This window comes from Panulirus ornatus, chromosome 5, assembly GCF_036320965.1.
Source record: "Panulirus ornatus isolate Po-2019 chromosome 5, ASM3632096v1, whole genome shotgun sequence".
Classification (NCBI taxonomy): domain Eukaryota; kingdom Metazoa; phylum Arthropoda; class Malacostraca; order Decapoda; family Palinuridae; genus Panulirus; species Panulirus ornatus.
Window position 1 is genome coordinate 18687570 of NC_092228.1, and position 24154 is coordinate 18711723.

At 41.0% G+C, this 24154-nt stretch overlaps 1 protein-coding gene across 4 annotated transcripts in view; it reads right to left on the reverse strand.

Annotated features, from left to right (window-relative positions):
* The window catches only part of mio (GATOR complex protein mio), a 106067-nt gene extending 82221 nt beyond the window's left edge, over positions 1 to 23846 (reverse strand). Inside the window, exons 1-4 of one of the 4 annotated variants that reach the window (XM_071661756.1) lie at positions 23755 to 23846; positions 17356 to 17524; positions 12592 to 12795; positions 4948 to 5119 (exon numbers count right to left, since the gene is read on the reverse strand). In XM_071661756.1, the coding sequence (XP_071517857.1) occupies positions 4948 to 5119; positions 12592 to 12795; positions 17356 to 17482 (503 nt within the window). In that variant the 5' untranslated portion in view covers positions 17483 to 17524; positions 23755 to 23846. Of the gene's footprint in view, positions 1 to 4947; positions 5120 to 12591; positions 12796 to 17355; positions 17529 to 23723 lie in introns of all 4 variants that reach the window. The other 3 variants (XM_071661754.1, XM_071661753.1, XM_071661755.1) reach the window with 3 other exon arrangements.
* Positions 23847 to 24154: the final 308 nt, after the last annotated feature.

A 24154-nucleotide genomic window follows, 5' to 3' on the forward strand; every position in this document is an offset into this window, starting at 1 on the left:
TTTAGGTAAACACGCTACGCTGAGCATGTTGGATGACCTCGACGAGAGAGAATTGACACATGTGCGTGGTCGCGTCGGTCCCGCGAGAGACGAGTGAGTGAGTGAGCGATGCTTATGTTCTGCCATCATCGTCATGCTGAACCTGAGGATGACGCCCCCGGTATGAACACACACCCCATCATACCTGAAGAATTTCTCCACGCTGATACACAGCTGGTTTGCCAACACCTCAGTAATCGGCAGGTCCTCAGACGGTGGAAGAGAATCGCCGTGACGGGAACTGTGTCCTTCAGCATGGCAAGGAAATTGCCCATCGCTGAACAACACTTCCACTGGACCTCTATCATCACCTCGTTAAGATCATCGTGTGTCAAGACATCATATAAAGCGCCTCTTCGCAAACGGAACTACCTTGGCCCACCAGTGATGCTACTACGTTTGTGAATCGGGAACCATTGCAACACAAACCTCGCCAGGTGGTAGAGTTTCCCGCAGTGTATCGAGACAGACTTCCCCAGAACTTTTTTAAAGGGGAAGTAAATGTTTATAGTTGTGTTACTGGAGTGATAGTTTTCATACATGGTGTTTTGACAAGAAAATAGTGAAATTGGAGAAAAATGTAGCTTAGACATTGAAGCTTATTGATACAGTGGTTAAATTGATGAGAACTGCTACTGACGTTTGTGTAAATAAATTATACATTTCCTTTTTCCATAGCCAGAGGTTGAACCATTATGTGACATTCATTTTTTCATTCATTTCAAGCTAGAAGTTTCAGTTTTCTAAATTGTTTCTTACATTTTTCATATGTATATATATGTATGTGTGTGTGTGTGTATATGTGCGTATGTATGTGTATGTGTATATGTATATATATATGTATATTATCCCTGGGGATAGGGGTGAAAGAATACTTCCCACGTATTCCTCGCGTGTCGTAGAAAGCGACTAGAGGGGACGGGAGCGGGGGGCCAGAAATCCTCCCCTCCTTGTATTAACTTTCTAAAATGGGAAACAGAAGAAGGAGTCATCCTCCTCGAAGGCTCAGAGTGGGGTGCCTAAATGTGTGTGGATGAAACCAAGATGTGAAAAAAGGAGAGATAGGTAGTATGTTTGAGGAAAGGAACCTGGATGTTTTGGCTCTGAGTGAAACGAAGCTCAAGGGTAAAGGGGAAGAGTGGTTTGGGAATGTCTGGGGAGTAAAGTCAGGGGTTAGTGAGAGGACAAGAGCAAGGGAAGGAGTAGCAATACTCCTGAAACAGGAGTTGTGGGAGTATGTGATAGAATGTAAGAAAGTAAATTCTCGATTAATATGGGTAAAACTGAAAGTTGATGGAGAGAGGTGGGTGATTATTGGTGCATATGCACCTGGGCATGAGAAGAAAGATCATGAGAGGCAAGTGTTTTGGGAGCAGCTGAATGAGTGTGTTAGTGGTTTTGATGCACGAGACCAGGTTATAGTGATGGGTGATTTGAATGCAAAGGTGAGTAATGTGGCAGTTGAGGGAATAATTGGTATACATGGGGTGTTCAGTGTTGTAAATGGAAATGGTGAAGAGCTTGTAGATTTATGTGCTGAAAAAGGACTGACGATTGGGAATACTTGGTTTAAAAAGCAAGATATACATAAGTATACTTATGTAAGTAGGAGAGATGGCCAGAGAGCGTTATTGGATTACGTGTTAATTGACAGGCATGCGAAAGAGAGACTTTTGGATGTTAATGTGCTGAGAGGTGCAACTGGAGGGATGTCTGATCATTATCTTGTGGAGGCTAAGGTGAAGATTTGTATGGGTTTTCAGAAAAGAAGAGTGAATGTTGGGGTGAAGAGGGTGGTGAGAGTAAGTGAGCTTGGGAGGGAGACCTGTGTGAGGAAGTACCAGGAGAGACTGAGTACAGAATGGAAAAAGGTGAGAACAATGGAAGTAAGGGGAGTGGGGGAGGAATGGGATGTATTTAGGGAATCAGTGATGGATTGCGCAAAAGATGCTTGTGGCATGAGAAGAGTGGGAGGTGGGTTGATTAGAAAGGGTAGTGAGTGGTGGGATGAAGAAGTAAGAGTATTAGTGAAAGAGAAGAGAGAGGCATTTGGACAATTTTTGCAGGGAAAAAATGCAATTGAGTGGGAGATGTATAAAAGAAAGAGACAGGAGGTCAAGAGAAAGGTGCAAGAGGTGAAAAAAAGGGCAAATGAGAGTTGGGGTGAGAGAGTATCATTAAATTTTAGGGAGAATAAAAAGATGTTTTGGAAGGAGGTAAATAAAGTGCGTAAGACAAGGGAGCAAATGGGAACTTCAGTGAAGGGCGCAAATGGGGAGGTGATAACAAGTAGTGGTGATGTGAGAAGGAGATGGAGTGAGTATTTTGAAGGTTTGTTGAATGTGTTTGATGATAGAGTGGCAGATATAGGGTGTTTTGGTCGAGGTGGTGTGCAAAGTGAGAGGGTTAGGGAAAATGATTTGGTAAACAGAGAAGAGGTAGTGAAAGCTTTGCGGAAGATGAAAGCCGGCAAGGCAGCAGGTTTGGATGGTATTGCAGTGGAATTTATTAAAAAAGGGGGTGACTGTATTGTTGACTGGTTGGTAAGGTTATTTAATGTATGTATGACTCATGGTGAGGTGCCTAAGGATTGGCGGAATGCGTGCATAGTGCCATTGTACAAAGGCAAAGGGGATAAGAGTGAGTGCTCAAATTACAGAGGTATAAGTTTGTTGAGTATTCCTGGTAAATTATATGGGAGGGTATTGATTGAGAGGGTGAAGGCATGTACAAAGCATCAGATTGGGGAAGAGCAGTGTGGTTTCAGAAGTGGTAGAGGATGTGTGGATCAGGTGTTTGCTTTGAAGAATGTATGTGAGAAATACTTAGAAAAGCAAATGGATTTGTATGTAGCATTTATGGATCTGGAGAAGGCATATGATAGAGTTGATAGAGATGCTCTGTGGAAGGTATTAAGAATATATGGTCTGGGAGGAAAGTTGTTAAAAGCAGTGAAAAGTTTTTATCGAGGATGTAAGGCATGTGTGCGTGTAGGAAGAGAGGAAAGTGATTGGTTCTCAGTGAATGTAGGTTTGCGGCAGGGGTGTGTGATGTCTCCATGGTTGTTTAATTTGTTTATGGATGGGGTTGTTAGGGAGGTAAATGCAAGAGTTTTGGAAAGAGGGGCAAGTATGAAGTCTGTTGGGGATGAGAGAGCTTGGAAGTGAGTCAGTTGTTGTTCGCTGATGATACAGCGCTGGTGGCTGATTCATGTGAGAAACTGCAGAAGCTGGTGACTGAGTTTGGTAAAGTGTGTGGAAGAAGAAAGCTAAGAGTAAATGTGAATAAGAGCAAGGTTATTAGGTACAGTAGGGTTGAGGGTCAAGTCAATTGGGAGGTGAGTTTGAATGGAGAAAAACTGGAGGAAGTGAAGTGTTTTAGATATCTGGGAGTGGATCTGGCAGCGGATGGAACCATGGAAGTGGAAGTGGATCATAGGGTGGGGGAGGGGGCGAAAATTCTGGGGGCCTTGAAGAATGTGTGGAAGTCGAGAACATTATCTCGGAAAGCAAAAATGGGTATGTTTGAAGGAATAGTGGTTCCAACAATGTTGTATGGTTGCGAGGCGTGGGCTATGGATAGAGTTGTGCGCAGGAGGATGGATGTGCTGGAAATGAGATGCTTGAGGACAATGTGTGGTGTGAGGTGGTTTGATCGAGTGAGTAATGTAAGGGTAAGAGAGATGTGTGGAAATAAAAAGAGCGTGGTTGAGAGAGCAGAAGAGGGTGTTTTGAAGTGGTTTGGGCACATGGAGAGAATGAGTGAGGAAAGATTGACCAAGAGGATATATGTGTCGGAGGTGGAGGGAACGAGGAGAAGAGGGAGACCAAATTGGAGGTGGAAAGATGGAGTGAAAAAGATTTTGTGTGATCGGGGCCTGAACATGCAGGAGGGTGAAAGGAGGGCAAGGAATAGAGTGAATTGGAGCGATGTGGTATACCGGGGTTGACGTGCTGTCAGTGGATTGAATCAAGGCATGTGAAGCGTCTGGGGTAAACCATGGAAAGCTGTGTAGGTATGTATATTTGCGTGTGTGGACGTATGTATATACATGTGTATGGGGGGGGGTTGGGCCATTTCTTTCGTCTGTTTCCTTGCGCTACCTCGCAAACGCGGGAGACAGCGACAAAGTATAATAAAAAAAAAAAATAATATGTGAAGCATCTGGAGTAAACCATGGAAAGGTCTATGGGGCCTGGTTATGGATATGGAGTTGTGGTTTCAGTATATTGCATCAGACAGCTAGAGAGTTGACCAAATATGAGGGACGAAAAAATAAAAAGAGATATACATCTAAGTATACATGTGCAAGTAAGAGAGATGGTCAAAGGGCATTGTTAGATTACATGTTAATTGACAGGCTTGTAAAGAGAGATTTTGGATGTTAATGTGCTGAGAGGGGCAGCTGGAGGGATGTCTGATCACTATCTTTTGAAGGAAGGTGAAGATTTGTAGAGGCTTTCAAAAACAGAGAGAATGTTGGGGAGAAGAGAGTGGTGAGAGTAAGTGAGCCTGGAAAGGACACTTGTGAGAGGAAGTACCAGGAGAGATTAAACGTAGAATGGCAAAAGGTGAGAGCAAATGACATGAGGGGTATGGGTGAGGAATGGGATGTATTTAGGGAAGCAGTGATGGTATGTGCAAAAGATGCATGTGGCATGAGAAAGGTGGGAGGTGGGCAGATTAGAAAGGGTAATGAGTGGTGGGATGAAGAAGTAAAGTTGTTACTGAAAGAGAAAAGAGAGCACTTGGACAATAATTAAAAGGAAGGAGTGCAAATATCTGGGAGATGTATATACACAGTGTACGTATACACAGGATATGTACACACAGTATATACACATTGCATCTTCATTATCATAACTTCATAAAACTAAATCAAACATTAATAAGAAATATCATACTAACCCAGCACTGGAGTTCCTCTGATCAAAAGTATATGAAGGTGGCTGACTAGTGCGAGTGACATCACAAACAACAACAGAATGATCAGTGCGAGCTTTGTCTAAGCCTGCAGCAAGCAGATGAGGTTCTTGAGTACTCCATGCCAAAGAGTTGACCGGCCGAGAATGCTTAGGACCTGTGCGAAAGAGAAGTAGTCTTGATAACTAAAATCATCTGCTTGTACTGTGACAGTATATGTAAAACATACATACAGTATCTCAACTCCCCTATGCAAGATCTAAATGAACAAAATTCTTAAGTTTGATGTCTGAATTTTCCTTATTTCAATTTCTAAAACTCCTCAAAGTCTATTTCTAAAACTCCTCATAATCTTTCCATCACTCAGGAAAATAAACATACAAAATATCATTGAAACACCAAATCCATCTTGGAAATCTCAAATTACATACAATGTTTATTGCTGCCTCTTAAAAAACTGTAAGTTCTGATAAGGTGTCAGAGATTCTTCTCTTCTGAACAGTTTCCCCCGATGCTATAGCAAACCAACTTTTTAACTCTCTCAGTCTGACCTCAGAATTTGACCTACTTTCTCTATACTGCTGGATTTCCTTCTATCTTCTGTAAACATTACATGGGTTTCTTCATCTGAAAACTGGCTGCTTGCATGCCTCCACATGAGTTATACCATGCCACTGACAACTCAGTTGCCTGTGTCATCTCAAGTTAAAAGATAGATGGGGGACTGTGCTAATGATGGAATGATAAGGATCTATGTATCTATGGTGTTTAAGGACTGGCAGAATGCATGTACAGTGCCATTATATAAAGGACAGGGGGATTAAGGTAACTGTTCAAACTACAGAGGTATGTTTGTTAACTATACCTGGTAAGTTGAATGGGAGGGTACTGACTGAGACGGTGAAGTCAAGTACAGAGCATCAGATTGGGGAGGAGCAGTGTTGTTTCAGAAGTGGTGAGGATGTGTGGATCAGGTATTTGCATTAAAGAATGTGTGACGAATACTTAGAAAAACAGATGTATTTGTAAGTGGCATTTATGGATCTTGGGAATGCATATGATAGAGCTGATAAGAGATGCTTTGCGGAAGGTCTTAAGAATATAATGTGTGGGAAGAAAGATGTTACAAAGAGTGAGAAGTTTTATGAAGGGTAAGAGGCCTATATATGAGTATGAAGAGAGGAGAGAATAGTTCTAAGTGAAGGTTGCTCTTCAGCAAGGTGCATGATGTCACCATGGTTGTTCAATTTGTTTATGGATGTGGTGGTGAGGGAGGTAAATGCAAGAGTTTTGCAGAGAAGGGTGAGTATTCAGTCTGTAGAAGAGAGGGCTTAGGAAGTGAGTCAGCTGTTGTTTTCTGAAGATACAGCACTGTTGAGAAACTGCAAAAATTGCTGACTGAGTTTGGAAGTATATTTATATTTATATTGCTTTGTCGCTGTCTCCCGCATTTGCGAGGTAGCGCAAGGAAACAGACAAAAGAAATGGCCCAACCCACCCCCATACACATGTACATACATACACGTCCACACACGCAAATATACATACCTATACATCTCAATGTACACATATATACACACACACAAACACATACATATAAACACATGCACACAATTCACACTGTCTGCCTTTATTCATTTCCATTGCCACCTCGCCACACATGGAATACATCCCTCTCCCCCCTCATGTAAGCGAGGTAGCGCTAGGAAAAGACAACAAAGGCCCCATTCGTTCACACTCAGTCTCTAGCTGTCATGCAATAATGCCCGAAACCACAGCTCCCTTTCCACATCAAGGCCCCACACAACTTTCCATGGTTTACCCCAGATGCTTCACATGCCCTGATTCAATCCATTGACAGCACGTCGACCCCGGTATACTACATCGATCTACTTCACTCTATTCCTTGCCCGCCTTTCACCCTCCTGCATGTTCAGGCTCCAATCACTCAAAATCTTTTTCACTCCATCTTTCCACCTCCAATTTGGTCTCCCACTTCTCCTTGTTCCCTCCACCTCCGACACATATATCCTCTTGGTCAATCTTTCCTCTCTCATTCTCTCCATGTACCCAAACCATTTCAAAGCACCCTCTTCTGCTCTCTCAACCATGCTCTTTTTATTTCCACACATCTCTCTTACCCTTACATTACTTACTTGATCAAACCACCTCACACCACATATTGTCCTCAAACATCTCATTTCCAGCACATCCATCCTCCTGCACACAACTCTATCCATAGCCCATGCCTCACAACCATACAACATTGTTGGAACCACTATTCCTTCAAACATACCCATTTTTGCTTTCCGAGATAATGTTCTCGACTTCCACACATTCTTCAAGGCTCCTAGGATTTTTGCCCCCTCCCCCACCCTATGATTCACTTCTGCTTCCATGGTTACATCCACTACCAGATCCACTCCCAGATATCTAAAACACTTTACTTCCTCCAGTTTTTCTCTATTCAAACTTACCTCCCAATTGACTTGACCCTCAACCCTACTGTACCTAATAACCTTGCTCTTATTCACATTTACTCTTAACTTTCTTCTTTCACACACTTTACCAAACTCAGTCACCAGTTTCTGCAGTTTCTCACATGAATCAGCCACCAGCGCTGTATCATCAGCGAACAACAACTGACTCACTTCCCAAGCTCTCTCATCCACAACAGACTTCATACTTGCCCCTCTTTCCAAACCTCTTGCATTCACCTCCCTAACAACCCCATCCATAAACAAATTAAACAACCATGGTGACATCACACACCCCTGCCGCAAGCCTACATTCACTGAGAACCAATCACTTTCCTCTCTTCCTACACATACACATGCCTTACATTCTCGATAAAAACTTTTCACTGCTTCTAACAACTTGCCTCCCACACCATATATTCTTAGTACCTTCCACAAAGCATCTCTATCAACTCTATCATATGCCTTCTCCAGATCCATAAATGTTACATACAAATCCAGTTGCTTTTCTAAGTATTTCTCACATACATTCTTCAAAGCAAACACCTGATCCACACATCCTCTACCACTTCTGAAACCACACTGCTCTTCCCCAATCTGATGCTCTGTACATGCCTTCACCCTCTCAATCAATACCCTCCCATATAATTTACCAGGAATACTCAACAAGCTTATACCTCTGTAATTTGAGCACTCACTCTTATCCCCTTTGCCTTTGTACAATGGCACTATGCACGCATTCCGCCAATCCTCAGGCACCTCACCATGAATCATTTTTTTTTTTTTTTTTTTTTTTTTTTATACTTTGTCGCTGTCTCCCGCGTTTGCGAGGTAGCGCAAGGAAACAGACGAAAGAAATGGCCCAACCCCCCCCCCCCATACACATGTACATACACACGTCCACACACGCAAATATACATACCTACACAGCTTTCCATGGTTTACCCCAGACGCTTCACATGCCTTGCTTCAATCCACTGACAGCACGTCAACCCCTGTATACCACATGACTCCAATTCACTCTATTTCTTGCCCTCCTTTCACCCTCCTGCATGTTCAGGCCCCGATCACACAAAATCTTTTTCACTCCATCTTTCCACCTCCAATTTGGTCTCCCTCTTCTCCTCGTTCCCTCCACCTCCGACACATATATCCTCTTGGTCAATCTCTCCTCACTCATTCTCTCCATGTGCCCAAACCATTTCAAAACACCCTCTTCTGCTCTCTCAACCACGCTCTTTTTATTTCCACACCTCTCTCTTACCCTTACGTTACTTACTCGATCAAACCACCTCACACCACACATTGTCCTCAAACATCTCATTTCCAGCACATCCATCCTCCTGCGCACATCTCTATCCATAGCCCACGCCTCGCAACCATACAACATTGTTGGAACCACTATTCCCTCAAACATACCCATTTTTGCTTTCCGAGATAATGTTCTCGACTTCCACACATTTTTCAAGGCTCCCAAAATTTTCGCCCCCTCCCCCACCCTATGATCCACTTCCGCTTCCATGGTTCCATCCGCTGACAGATCCACTCCCAGATATCTAAAACACTTCACTTCCTCCAGTTTTTCTCCATTCAAACTCACCTCCCAATTGACTTGACCCTCACCCCTACTGTACCTAATAACCTTGCTCTTATTCACATTTACTCTCAACTTTCTTCTTCCACACACTTTACCAAACTCAGTCACCAGCTTCTGCAGTTTCTCACATGAATCAGCCACCAGCGCTGTATCATCAGCGAACAACAACTGACTCACTTCCCAAGCTCTCTCATCCCCAACAGACTTCATACTTGCCCCTCTTTCCAGGACTCTTGCATTTACCTCCCTTACAACCCCATCCATAAACAAATTAAACAACCATGGAGACATCACACACCCCTGCCGCAAACCTACATTCACTGAGAACCAATCACTTTCCTCTCTTCCTACACGTACACATGCCTTACATCCTCGATAAAAACTTTTCACTGCTTCTAACAACTTGCCTCCCACACCATATATTCTTAATACCTTCCACAGAGCATCTCTATCAACTCTATCATATGCCTTCTCCAGATCCATAAATGCTACATACAAATCCATTTGCTTTTCTAAGTATTTCTCACATACATTCTTCAAAGCAAATACCTGATCCACACATCCTCTACCACTTCTGAAACCGCACTGCTCTTCCCCAATCTGATGCTCTGTACATGCCTTCACCCTCTCAATCAATACCCTCCCATATAATTTACCAGGAATACTCAACAAACTTATACCTCTGTAATTTGAGCACTCACTCTTATCCCCTTTGCCTTTGTACAATGGCACTATGCACGCATTCCGCCAATCCTCAGGCACCTCACCATGAGTCATACATACATTAAATAACCTTACCAACCAGTCAACAATACAGTCACCCCCTTTCTTAATAAATTCCACTGCAATGCCATCCAAACCTGCTGCCTTGCCGGCTTTCATCTTCCGCAAAGCTTTTACTACCTCTTCTCTGTTTACCAAATCATTTTCCCTAACCCTCTCACTTTGCACACCACCTCGACCCAAACACCCTATATCTGCCACTCTGTCATCAGACACATTCAACAAACCTTCAAAATACTCATTCCATCTCCTTCTCACATCACCGCTACTTGTTATCACCTCCCCATTTACGCCCTTCACTGAAGTTCCCATTTGCTCCCTTGTCTTACGCACCCTATTTACCTCCTTCCAGAACATCTTTTTATTCTCCCTAAAATTTACTGATAGTCTCTCACCCCAACTCTCATTTGCCCTTTTTTTCACCTCTTGCACCTTTCTCTTGACCTCCTGTCTCTTTCTTTTATACTTCTCCCACTCAAATGCATTTTTTCCCTGCAAAAATCGTCCAAATGCCTCTCTCTTCTCTTTCACTAATACTCTTACTTCTTCATCCCACCACTCACTACCCTTTCTAAACAGCCCACCTCCCACTCTTCTCATGCCACAAGCATCTTTTGCGCAATCCATCACTGATTCCCTAAATACATCCCATTCATCCCCCACTCCCCTTACTTCCATTGTTCTCACCTTTTTCCATTCTGTACACAGTCTCTCCTGGTACTTCCCCACACAGGTCTCCTTCCCAAGCTCACTTACTCTCACCACCTTCTTCACCCCAACATTCACTCCTCTTTTCTGAAAACCCATACTAATCTTCACCTTAGCCTCCACAAGATAATGATCAGACATCCCTCCAGTTGCACCTCTCAGCACATTAACATCCAAAAGTCTCTCTTTCGCACGCCTGTCAATTAACACGTAATCCAATAACGCTCTCTGGCCATCTCTCCTACTTACATAAGTATACTTATGTATATCTCGCTTTTTAAACCAGGTATTCCCAATCATCAGTCCTTTTTCAGCACATAAATCTACAAGCTCTTCACCATTTCCATTTACAACACTGAACACCCCATGCATACCAATTATTCCCTCAACTGCCACATTACTCACCTTCGCATTCAAATCACCCATCACTATAACCCGGTCTCGTGCATCAAAACCGCTAACACACCCATTTAGCTGCTCCCAAAACACTTGCCTCTCATGATCTTTCTTCTCATGCCCAGGTGCATATGCACCAATAATCACCCACCCACCATGAATCATACATACATTAAATAACCTTACCAATCAGTCAACAATAAAGTCACCCCCTTTTTTTAATAAATTCCACTGCATTACCATCCAAACCTGCTGCCTTGCTGGCTTTCATCTTCTGCAAAGCTTTTACTACCTCTTCTCTATTTACCAAATCATTTTCCCTAACCCTCTCACTTTGCACACCACCTCGACCAAAACACCCTATATCTGCCACTCTATCATCATACACATTCAACAAACCTTCAAAATACTCACTCCATCTCCTTCTCACATCACCACTACTTGTTATCACCTCCCCATTAGCCCCCTTCACTGAAGTTCCCATTTGCTCCCTTGTCTTACGCACTTTATTTACCTCCTTCCACAACATCTTTTTATTCTCCCTAAAATTTAATGATACTCTCTCACCCCAACTCTCATTTGCCCTCTTTTTCACCTCTTGCACCTTTCTCTTTGGAAGTATGTGAAGAAAATGGAGAGTAAATGTGAATAAAAGCAATGTTATTAAAATTAGCAGGGTTGAAGGCCTGGTTAGTTGGGGGTGTGAGTTTTAACAGAGAAGAATTGAAAAAAGTGGTGTTTTCAATATCTGGGAGTGGACATTACAATGAATGAAACCATGGAAGTGGAAGTGGATCATTGGGTGGGGTCGGACGGAAGGTTCTGGAAGAGCTGAAGAAAGTGTGGAAAGACAGATCATTGTCTGGGAGGGCAAAAACGGATATATTTAAAGGAATAGCAGTCCCAACATTATCATATGGATGCTAGGCATGGCTTTTGATGAGTTTGTGTGGAGGAAGATGGATGTGTTGGAAATAAAATGTCTACGGACAATATCTGGTGTAAGGTGGTTTAATCAAATAAGTTATGAAAGGGTAAGAGAGAGGTATGATAATAAAAAGTGTGGTTGAGAGAGAAAAGGGTGTGCTGAAATGGTCTAAACACATGGAAAAATGTGTAAAGAAAGCATGGCAAAGAGGATACATCTGTCAGAAGTGAAGGGAATAAGGAGAATGGGGAGACTAAATTGGAGATGGAAGGATGGAATGAAAAATACTTTGAGTGATCGTGGCTTAAACATGCAGGAGAGTGGAAGGCATGCATGGGATAGAGACAACCAGAACAATGTGATAAACGGGTTGATGCACTGTCACTGGACTGAACCAGCAAATGTAAAGCATCCATGGTGAACCATGGAGAGGTCTGTGGATCCTAGTTGTGGATAGAAAGCTGTGATTTCATTGCATTACACAAGACAGCAAGGGAATGGATGAGAATGGATGGTGGCCTTTCTATATCTGTTCCTTGCATCACTTCGATCCAATGTAGTAAACGGCAATCAAGTATGAAAAAACACATATAAACTACCATATACCCAAAGTGTTTGTGTCAATATCATTACCACTTTACATTCAAGAATGTTACATTTTAAAGCAATGGCATACCTTACTGGGTACTGTAATATATTTGAAATATTTAACACAAAACAAAGTGCTGATATTCACTTACTGAATTCTCTCCCCTTTATTCCACGTGGATCAGGAACCTTGCTGAAAGTCGTAAGAGCAACTTTTCCATTGGCTTGTCCCACGGCAAGAAGCTGATTAGTTGGGTCTGTTTCAAGTCCAGGGCACCAAGCCACACACTTGATGTACTGGAGGTCATTGTTTGTAGACAAAAGAGACGCAGCAGTTTTAGGACCTAAACGTAAACCTGTTAAAGTAAAGTTCATTAACATGAATGAATAATAACTTCTGTACTTTCTACAAACAGTAGCAGGGTAACATTAATTCCTCCCCAATCAATAATCACATGAGTTATACACTACTATGTCATCAAAGTTTCATTAATTCTATTCTATAATGAAAAAACTATTGTTATCTGGTCAAAAGGTTTGTCCATTTCTCTATCTAGGCCTTTTCCTAACACAGAGTATGAAGGCATGAGCATAGTTTCTTCTACACATCATGATCTCAAAATACTTTCAAAAATTCTAAAATCAATACTCTCCTCTGATGCATATACCTCTTAATCCAATTCTTCTGATTTACCAGGCATTCACCTTTTAAATATCAAAGGCCCCAGGCACAGGCAGAAGTCCTTATTAAAGCTAGGCCTTGAATGAGACAAAAAGAGAAAAAACAAAGAGAAACAGATGTAAGGGAAGTTGGCTTTCGTTTCAGCCTCTCAAAGCCAGGTTTTGTAGACTTTGGCTTCAAATTCATGAATTCAATGATAGCTGGCTTCTGCTTTTACTTAGAGAATTCAAAATTCATAAATTCAAGGATATGAATTCTTTTTTCCAAAATACATCCTTTGCATGAAAATTTTCAGGGAAGATAAAAGATAAGATTTTTTCAAATACTGCAGAGCTGGGAAAACTGTATCCCCAAAGAATTCACTTCTTATGATAACTTTTTTATGCAGAAATCAACTGATTTTTGAACCGGTATGACTAATCAATTGCTGTGGCTCAACCGTCAAAGCAGGATCTTATCCAGTGAAGTAAGATTCTTTGAGTTACCAAGCAATATCATTGACAAGACTAACGTTCAAGTTAAGGTGCAGAGAGTGGCACAAAGGTCACTGAACATGGTAAGACCACCTTCTCCTTTGTCACACAAATCTAAAAGAAAAAAATCATAATCTCAAAAAAAGCAGGGGAAATATTCATATAACTTTCATATAACAAGAAGAGCAGATAGTCTTTGACACCTCAACTGTTTAATCAAAATGTACTCAAAGATTTCTAATACATCACCTATCAAAATATCATTGCTAATATTTAAATCTGAATTAGCCATAAAAGGAAATGGATTTCTCTTCTCCCCATATCTCATCCAATCATCTGTTATTTTCATCTGAATAATTTTTACTTTTTATATTAACTGTATCTCACCTAAATCTGTTTCATCATCAGTGTCTGAAAGATGAAAGCTTGGCAAACTCCATACCACTATTAGAATATCTGATATTAATACAGTCTACACCTCACAAGCTATTCCATATTGAACTGAACAAAAACTGCCATTACACACTACTGACAAGATTAAATAATAGGCCCAAAACACTAACCAACATAAGACTGAAAATGCAGTTAACATGTCACAATATCACTTTAAATTAGCCTATTAAATACATATAAAACAACATAATGCTGATTCTATGACTGCTACAGTTTACACTGGTATATCAGTTAAAAATGTGTGGCACATCTAACTTTCTAAGACAATTTTCTTTTCTTTTTCCTTCTTTTACCCCAAAAGTAAGCATGAAAGCCTGCTGAGCCAGACTGCTGATGACCAGTCCAAGAAGTCTGCCTTCCAACCCTTAGCAAATCTTAAAAGACTGTTGCCCACATGCACAAGCCATCTGAACCTTACCAAGCTAAGATCAAGAACAGCTAGTCATGTTCATGAGTGAGGATCTCACACCCTTCAGCAACATCAAGCAGTTTCTTTACACACTTGAGCCCCACTACCAACTTCAAGACCACAAGTTCTCAAGGAGCTGCTTCTAAGCCAAGATCAAGTTCATCATGATAAGAATCCAGATCTAGCGAAAGTGAGCTTGGGGAATCCATAGTACCCTGAACTTGTGTTACCATTGAGTGCAGGGATTCATCAGCATCAGTGCTTACTTCATTCCACACAGAAACCTTAAGAGCATCATCCTTGCTAGCAAGCACTTGCAAGGGACTCAGACAGCAGCCATCATCTACAGTCAGTAATGTGACTTTATGGCACTGTAGCAGATTGCTAATTAAATCACTCACCAATCAACAGAGCAAATAACATGGTGAAGGCCTTTGACAGTGGAGATACCCCTCCTAGTCTGTTAGAATACCAGGAAGGTACCGAGACCTCTTTGAAAGACTGTTACACTGGTATAATGTTGGTATAGTAGTTCCAATGATGTTGTATGGATGCAAAGCATGGGCTACAAACTAGGATGAGTGGAGTAGAGTGGATGTGCTGGATATGAAATGTTTGAGGACAATATGTGGAGTGAGGTGGTTTGACTGAAAATGTAATAAAAGGGTAAGAGAGAGGTGTGGTTAATAAGAGTATGGATGAGAAAGCTGAGGAGGGTGTGTTGAAATGTTCTGGACATAAGGAGAGAGTAAGTGATGACAAATTTGACAAAGACAATACATTTGTCAGCCGTGGAGGGGTCAAAGAGAATGGGGAGACCAAACTGGAGAGGGAGGGATGGACTGAAAAGATTTTGAGTAACAGGGGGTCTGAGCATGCAAAAGAGTGAAGGCATGCACAGGAACAGGTGACCTGGAATGATGTGGTATACAGGGAGCAACATGCTGTTAATGGACTGAACAAGGGCATGTAAAGCAATCATGGAAACTGTGGAAATGTCTGTGGAGCCTAGTTGTGGATAGGGGACTGTGGATTTCAGTGAACTGCACACGGCAGCTTGAGAATGGGTGTGACAGAGATGCATAAAGGAATGTGCTACAAACATATGGAGTATGAAAAGCTACTAGAAACAGTGAGGAGCTTTTGTTAAGAGAATAAGAAATGTCTGCAAGTAAGAAGAGTGGAGGGTGAACAGTTCAAGGTAAAGGTGGATCTGCATCAAGGATGTGTGATGCCACCATGGCTGTTTAATCTGTTTATGAATGGGGTAATGTGAGATAAATGTGAAGGTTTTGGAGAAGGGGGGCAAGTCTGCAGTCTTTTGAAGGTGGGGTACCTGGGAGGTGAGTCAGTTGCTGTCTGCAAATTACTTAAAATATTAATATTTTGTTTACCAAATCATTTTCCCTAACCCTCTTGCACACCACCTCGACCAAAACACCCTATATCTGCCACTCTATCATCAAACACATTCAACAAACCTTCAAAATACTCACTCCATCTCCTTCTCACATCACCACTACTTGTTATCACCTCCCCATTTGCACCCTTCACTGAAGTTCCCATTTGCTCCCTTGTCTTACGCACTTTATTTACCTCCTTCCAGAACATCTTTTTATTCTCCCTAAAATTTAATGATACTCTCTCACCCCAACTCTCATTTGCCCTTTTTTTCACCTCTTGCACCTTTCTCTTGACCTCCTGTCTCTTTCTTTTATACGTCTCCCACTCAACTGCATTTTTTCCCTGCAAAAATCGTCCAAATGCCTCTCTCTTCTCTTTCACTAATACTCTTACTTCTTCATCCCACCACTCACTACCCTTTCTAATCAACCCACCTCCCACTCTTCTCATGCCACAAGCATCTTTTGTGCAATCCATCACTGATTCCCTAAATACATCCCATTCCTCCCCCACTCCCCTTACTTCCATTGTTCTCACCTTTTTCCATTCTGTACTCAGTCTCTCCTGGTACTTCCTCACACAAGTCTCCTTCCCAAGCTCACTTACTCTCACCACCCTCTTCACCCCAACATTCACAGAGTTGTGCGCAGGAGGATGGATGTGCTGGAAATGAGATGTTTGAGGACAATGTGTGGTGTGAGGTGGTTTGATCGAGTAAGTAACGTAAGGGTAAGAGAGATGTGTGGAAATAAAAAGAGCATGGTTGAGAGAGCAGAAGAGGGTGTTTTGAAATGGTTTGGGCACATGGAGAGAATGAGTGAGGAAAGATTGACCAAGAGGATATATGTGTCGGAGGTGGAGGGAACGAGGAGAAGAGGGAGACCAAATTGGAGGTGGAAAGATGGAGTGAAAAAGATTTTGTGTGATCGGGGCCTGAACATGCAGGAGGGTGAAAGGAGGGCAAGGAATAGAGTGAATTGGAGCGATGTGGTATACCGGGGTTGACGTGCTGTCAGTGGATTGAATCGGGGCATGTGAAGCGTCTGGGGTAAACCATGGAAAGCTGTGTAGGTATGTATATTTTGCAGTGTGTGGACGTATGTATATACATGTGTATGGGGGTGGATTGGGCCATTTCTTTCGTCTGTTTCCTTGCGCTACCTCGCAAACACGGGAGACAAAAAAAAAAAAAAAAAAAAAAAAAAAATAATATTTTGCTGGCTATAGCATAATTCATTGAGATCAAAAGTCAGAAACACAAATTTATCAAGGTTAATCAAAAAACCACTTACAGAGGGAAAACTACAAACAGATTTTTTTTAAGTTTACAGTAGCTAAAGCAAATAAATTCTATCAGTTTACAGCAACAAAGTCTAGACTTAAATTTGTTACATTCATCTAATAATCCCACAAACTTTGATAATGCCAGAAACATAATCATTTCTGCCAACATTAATTAGGAAAGGCAAACTGTGGACTTTAGTGACAAACTTACGAGGCAATTCAACAATTTCTGTGGGAGAGACATCCTGAACTTGGTACAGCTGCAAATCAGAGCCCCAAGTGAGAAACTGATCAGCCGCAATCGGCGACCACTGCACATCCACCCTCACGCTACTCATAGCAAGTCTTCAGCGATGTACATAGATCATCAGAAGTGCATTCTAGCTGAAAAATATAAATTTAGGAAGAATAAATTTTAGGGAGAATAAAAAGATGTTCTGGAAGGAGGTAAATAAAGTGTGTAAGACAAGGGAGCAAATGGGAACTTCAGTGAAGGGCGCAAATGGGGAGGTGATAACAAGTAGTGGTGATGTGAGAAAGAGATGGAGTGAGTATTTTGAAGGTTTGTTGAATGTGTTTGATGATAGAGTGGCAGATATAGGGTGTTTTGGTCGAGGTGGTGTGCAAAGTGAGAGGGTTAGGGAAAATGATTTGGTAAACAGAGAAGAGGTAGTAAAAGCTTTGTGGAAGATGAAAGCCGGCAAGGCAGCAGGTTTGGATGGTATTGCAGTGGAATTTATTAAAAAAGGGTGTGACTGTATTGTTGACTGGTTGGTAAGGTTATTTAATGTATGTATGACTCATGGTGAGGTGCCTGAGGATTGGTGGAATGCATGCATAGTGCCACTGTACAAAGGCAAAGGGGATAAGAGTGAGTGCTCAAATTACAGAGGTATGAGTTTGTTGAGTATTCCTGGTAAATTATATGGGAGGGTATTGATTGAGAGGGTGAAGGCATGTACAGAGCATCAGACTGGGGAAGAGCAGTGTGGTTTCAGAAGTGGTAAAGGATGTGTGGATCAGGTGTTTGCTTTGAAGAATGTATGTGAGAAATACTTAGAAAAGCAAATGGATTTTGTATGTAGCACTTATGGATCTGGAGAAGGCATATGATAGAATTGATAGAGATGCTCTGTGGAAGGTATTTAGAATATATGGTGTGGGAGGCAAGTTGTTAGAAGCAGTGAAAAGTTTTTATCGAGGATGTAAGGCATGTGTACGTGTAGGAAGAGAGGAAAGTGATTGGTTCTCAGTGAATGTAGGTTTGCGGCAGGGGTGTGTGATGTCTCCATGGTTGTTTAATTTGTTTATGGATGGGGTTGTTAGGGAGGTGAATGCAAGAGTTTTGGAAAGAGGGGCAAGTATCCAGTCTGTTGTGGATGAGAGAGCTTGGGAAGTGAGTCAGTTGTTGTTCGCTGATGATACAGCGCTGGTGGCGGATTCATGTGAGAAACTGCAGAAGCTGGTGACTGAGTTTGGTAAAGTGTGTGAAAGAAGAAAGTTAAGAGTAAATGTGAATAAGAGCAAGGTTATTAGGTACAGTAGGGTTGAGGGTCAAGTCAATTGGGAGGTAAGTTTGAATGGAGAAAAACTGGAGGAAGTAAAGTGTTTTAGACATCTGGGAGTGGATCTGGTAGCGGATGGAACCATGGAAGTGGAAGTGAATCATAGGGTGGGGGAGGGGGCAAAATCCTGGGAGCCTTGAAGAATGTGTGGAAGTCGAGAACATTATCTCGGAAAGCATAAATGGGTATGTTTGAAGGAATAGTGGTTTCAACAATGTTGTATGGTTGCGAGGCATGGGCTATGGATAGAGTTGTGCGCAGGAGGGTGGATGTGCTGGAAATGAGATGTTTGAGGACAATGTGTGGTGTGAGGTGGTTTGATCGAGTAAGTAATGTAAGGGTAAGAGAGATGTGTGGAAATAAAAAGAGCGTGGTTGAGAGAGCAGAAGAGGGTGTTTTGAAATGGTTTGGGCACATGGAGAGAATGAGTGAGGAAAGATTGACAAAGAGGATATATGTGTCGGAGGTGGAGGGAACAAGGAGAAGTGGGAGACCAAATTGGAGGTGGAAAGATGGAGTGAAAAAGATTTTGAGTGATCGGGGCCTGAACATGCAGGAGGGTGAAAGGCGGGCAAGGAATAGAGTGAATTGGATCGATGTGGTATACCGGGGTCGACGTGCTGTCAGTGGATTGAATCAGGGCATGTGAAGCGTCTGGGGTAAACCATGGAAAGTTGTGTGGGGCCTTGATGTGGAAAGGGAGCTGTGGTTTTGGGCATTATTGCGTGACAGCTGGAGACTGAGTGTGAACGAATGGGGCCTTTGTTGTCTTTTCCTAGTGCTACCTCGCACACATGAGGGGGGAGGGGGATGGTAGTCCATGTGTGGCGAGGTGGCGATGGGAATGAATAGGGGCAGGCAGTGTAAATTGTGTGCATGGGTATATATGTATGTGTCTGTGTGTGTATATATATGTGTACATTGAGATGTATAGGTATGTATATTTGCGTGTGTGGGCGTGTGTGTGTGTGTGTACATTGTGTATGGGGGTGGGTTGTGCCATTTCTTTTGTCTGTTTCCTCGCGCTACCTCGCAAACGCGGGAGACAGTGACAAAGCAAAATAAATAAAATAAATAAATATTAGGGGATGGGGAGAAAGAATACTTCCCATGTATTCCCTGCATGTTGAAGAAGGCAACTTAAAGGGGAGGGAGCGTGAGGCTGGAAATCCTCCCCTTCCATTTTTTATTTTTCCAAAAGAAGGAACAGAGAAGGGGGTCAAGTGAGGATATTCCCTCTAAGGCACAGTCCTCTGTTCTTAATACTACCTTGCTAATTTGGGAAATGGCAAATATGTATGAAATAAATTAGCATGTATAACATGTATAAGAGCATACATAAACTGCATGAACAAACTACACATCCTCATAACACCTATTAGCACCAGATTTTGAGAAGAAAAAGAAAAACCTTTGTAGGTATTAGTTGCTAAGCAGCCAATGACCACGACCAGCCTGGGCATTGGGAGGGTTAGTGACGGGTATGCAGTAAGTTAGCACTTCACTGGTTGTCAAGTTGCATTCCTGTAACCCAAGTAGCTGTCTTTTTTTCTGCCTTACCCACATGAGGACTACTGGCACTCTTTCCACAAACATACAATCTCTCCTTGTCACACATAACATTCTTTGTAATGTGGTAAGTGTTATGTGCAAGCCCTGCTTTTTGGGAAAATGATAGGAGCAACAGACAGTAGCAGTAGGTAAGAACATTTAGGTAGGAGCATTAATAAGAAGTAGTAGGTAGGAACATTAGGCAGGAGCATTAGGTAGAAGTAGTCAGTACGAACACAGGTAGAAGCCGCAGCCTATCAAGGGTGAGGTACTAAAGGATAAGAAGTGGCACTAGAGTTTACTAGGTATTGAGACTATTGCAGAAAGGAACAGGCACCAGAGATATATACAGACAGAAAACCTTAGTATTCTCCACAAATACTTCATCTACTCTTACTTAAACTGAGCATCGCCTGACTGGTCATCCTACCTGCCAAAAGCAAATACAACACCTGCAAATCATAAAAAAAAAAAAAAAAAAAAAAAACAATGAGAACAATCACCAGCCATAAACAGTCATCTGTACAAAGAAAAAATACAATCACCAGCCACGAACATTCATCTGTACAAGGAAAAAATACTTAATACTTCTAATAAAATCTTAATATGCTCATAATCAATCTTTTGCCAAAGAACTTAACCCTTCCAAATGAAACCATTTCATAACCACCATAAATCCTCAAGTAGAAGTGAAATGCTTTACCCTAATTCATACTTCAGCAACCTAAACTTATAGATACCCCCCTCCCCAACAACAACAAAAAAATACGAGTATTTGGAAAACTGTGACATTAATGAAACTTTCCTGAAAACATTGGAATTCATATAACCTTTGAAATATGGTAAAAGTCTACAACAGGTCTGATATATTAGTTTATGTTATGGTATCTTTGTTGTAATGGTAAGGAATGATATAAGAGTGTAGGATTTTGCTTTAGTACCCTTTAAAATTATATTTTGATATCAAATTAACTCATTAGTGGTACAGTCATGAGGGACAGAAAATGTGGGGATAAGTGATAATATAAAACTGTAAAATATGGAAATCAAATAATATGCACTTTCAATGTTTAATGACTGCATGTGATGATCTAAATATCAATATAAATTCTTTGAAAATTTTCCTGTATTCCAGTTATATCCCCATGTTCTTTCATTTGGTTGACAATGTAAGTAGTAAATACAGATGTCTACAGTGATATAAGAATCGGAACTTGTGTGGACAGGTCTCATAAGGATTATTTAGAACCTTAAACTAATGTAGACATCTGAACTCACCTATCACATTCGCAGAACTCGGATTAATTCAGATTCAAATGTTAGACGGCATGGAGGCATTCACTGGAATGCATAAATGATAAAGGATAATAGGCATTTCTACACTCTACAGGCAAGTTTGCCTGTTTTGCTACACATCAATTGCTTTATATACAACTATATGAACCAATTAATGCTCTAAAGAATCTGAACAAGCACCAGGACAATGTTTTTGGTCAACCATCTGCAATTAGAAAATCATGTCGGGATGCCACTGTTTATTCCATGCAAGATTTTAATGAAAGTGTTATGAATGCACCATTCAAATTGTCCAATGGTGATTGAGTTTTTTCCCTAAGATTCCCCTATGCATCATTCAAACTGTCCAATGTTGATTGAGTTTTTCCCCAAGATTCCCCTATACCTCAAAGCCCTGCCCACTTTACAAAAGGTTGAAACAGATGGTGTTACACCTGAAATCGCACACCTTATGCCACTTCTACACACTGTAAAGATGAATTCCTGAAAATTTTGGTGATTTCTATCTTCTAGAAAGGTGGCAGCAGTAAACTTGAAACTTACTGAAAATATAATCTATTATGTCCATTGTATGCAATAAGGCCATAAACTAAACATTCTTTTCCAACTGGATTTTTTCTTGTTTCATCCAGTGGATGCCAAAATGTTTGGTAAAGTTTCAAAATACAGCTGCATTAAGTTACAAACTAAAACACTGTTCATATCATTATGTTTTTAATATATAATATTCTGCTGTAAGGTCTGATGCTTTACCTGAAATGTACTCTAGTACATTCTTCTGATTAACAATGAGGTTTATGACAATACTAAAAGGAGTAATTAAGTTTGAAGTCACTGAAATGTACACAATTTGACATCATTGTTACTTAATATCTTTCATTATTAGATTTTATTTTATTTATTTATTTTCCTTTGTCGCTGTCTCCCGCGTTAGCAAGGTAGCGCAAGGAAACAGACGAAAGGATGGCCCAACCCACCCACATACACATGTATAAACATACACGTCATTATTAGATGTCTGTAAAAAGTATTACATTCATTGATGGATAATTACTATCTCTTGTTACTTAATCTCTTTCATTATTAGAAGTCTGTAAAAAGATATTACATTCATTGATGGATAATTACTGTCTCCTGTAAATGATCTTTTCTCATATTCAATTACCTATTTTCTTGAAACAATGGGTTTTGAGCAGAACAGAACACTAATGAAAAAGACCAGATAAACTGACCGCATTCTTGCTGTAAAATTATAAAACTTTTGCCATGCTTATATGCTTCCAGTGTCAATCTTGACTGATTACAACACTTTACAATTAGGTGTAATATGAGAATGACCACAGTGAGAGATCTCGAGGTGGATCATTATATTGTGCATTTATAAAAAAAGCTTTGAAAGGTTCATCTTTAAAAGACCTTAAAAGAATACTACAGACCAAATCCACCACTTCCTTCTCCAGGTTGAACAGCTGTACAGGACATTACAACCATTCATATTCAATCCGTGATCTTTTTTAGATTAATCTAAGCTATGCTGTTATACTATACTATGCTATGCCATGCCATACTATGCTTTTTTTTATGGTGGAAGCTCCTGTTATGGAGAAAAGTCCACATCACGGCCGGGGTTGAAATGAAATAAAGGGAACTTGATCAAGGGAAAAAAAGGACTAGGGAAAGTACTTGAGAATTTATGGTCTGATTAACATGTGCTAAATCTATACATATACTTTACTTGTCTTAACCTTACAATATTCCTCACTTCCATGCCCTCCCCCTCTGTGGATACATAACCTTGTGTCACTTAGAGCAGTAATACAAGAGCTCCACCACTATAGTTCAGGCCTAATAAATACCATATGAAAAGCCTGTGAAATGAGTTTTAACCAAATCTCCAAGTTATTTCTGGGGTGCCAATAAATCGGAACTTTACCCTTTGACGTTATTCAACCGCACAATTTCCTCGTCTTATAACCCTCGTCACTACCAAGTTATCTATCATCCTAAGATTGCGAGGTTCCCTCATGACGCAGCTCCTCTTCATTCTGCACTCTACACACAACACAGCCCCGATCCAACAAACTGTTCCACAATCCAGAACGAATGACGCAGCGGCGATACACGGGTAAATCAACCACCAAATTTTAAAAGTCAATTTCTACTGTACCCGAAATAAGTTGTAACCAATAGCAACAGACCGCTTCTGGTTTGAAGTCCGTTGTTTACATTTGATCAGCTGATCCCACAAGCTGCTCCTCCTCCTCCACCACCTCCTCCACCCTCGTCACCAATCCAGCAGAAAATATAGCTTTAACCCTGTAGACACTTTTATGACAACTTAAGAAACACCAAGTATAGATACATAGAATTTAAATATATATATAAACAAAATTTCCTATGATTTCAAATTAAATACTAATAATAAATGTCGGGATGAGAAATCTTCATCGGTTGCTGGATCTTAACTAGTTAATGTACTGTAACGATGTAACGAACGCATTTGAAGCTGTTTATTTCTCCGCATTACTAAACCTACTAGAATTTGTCATTATAATAATGATAATGAAAATTATCATTATTATTATCATTATTATTATT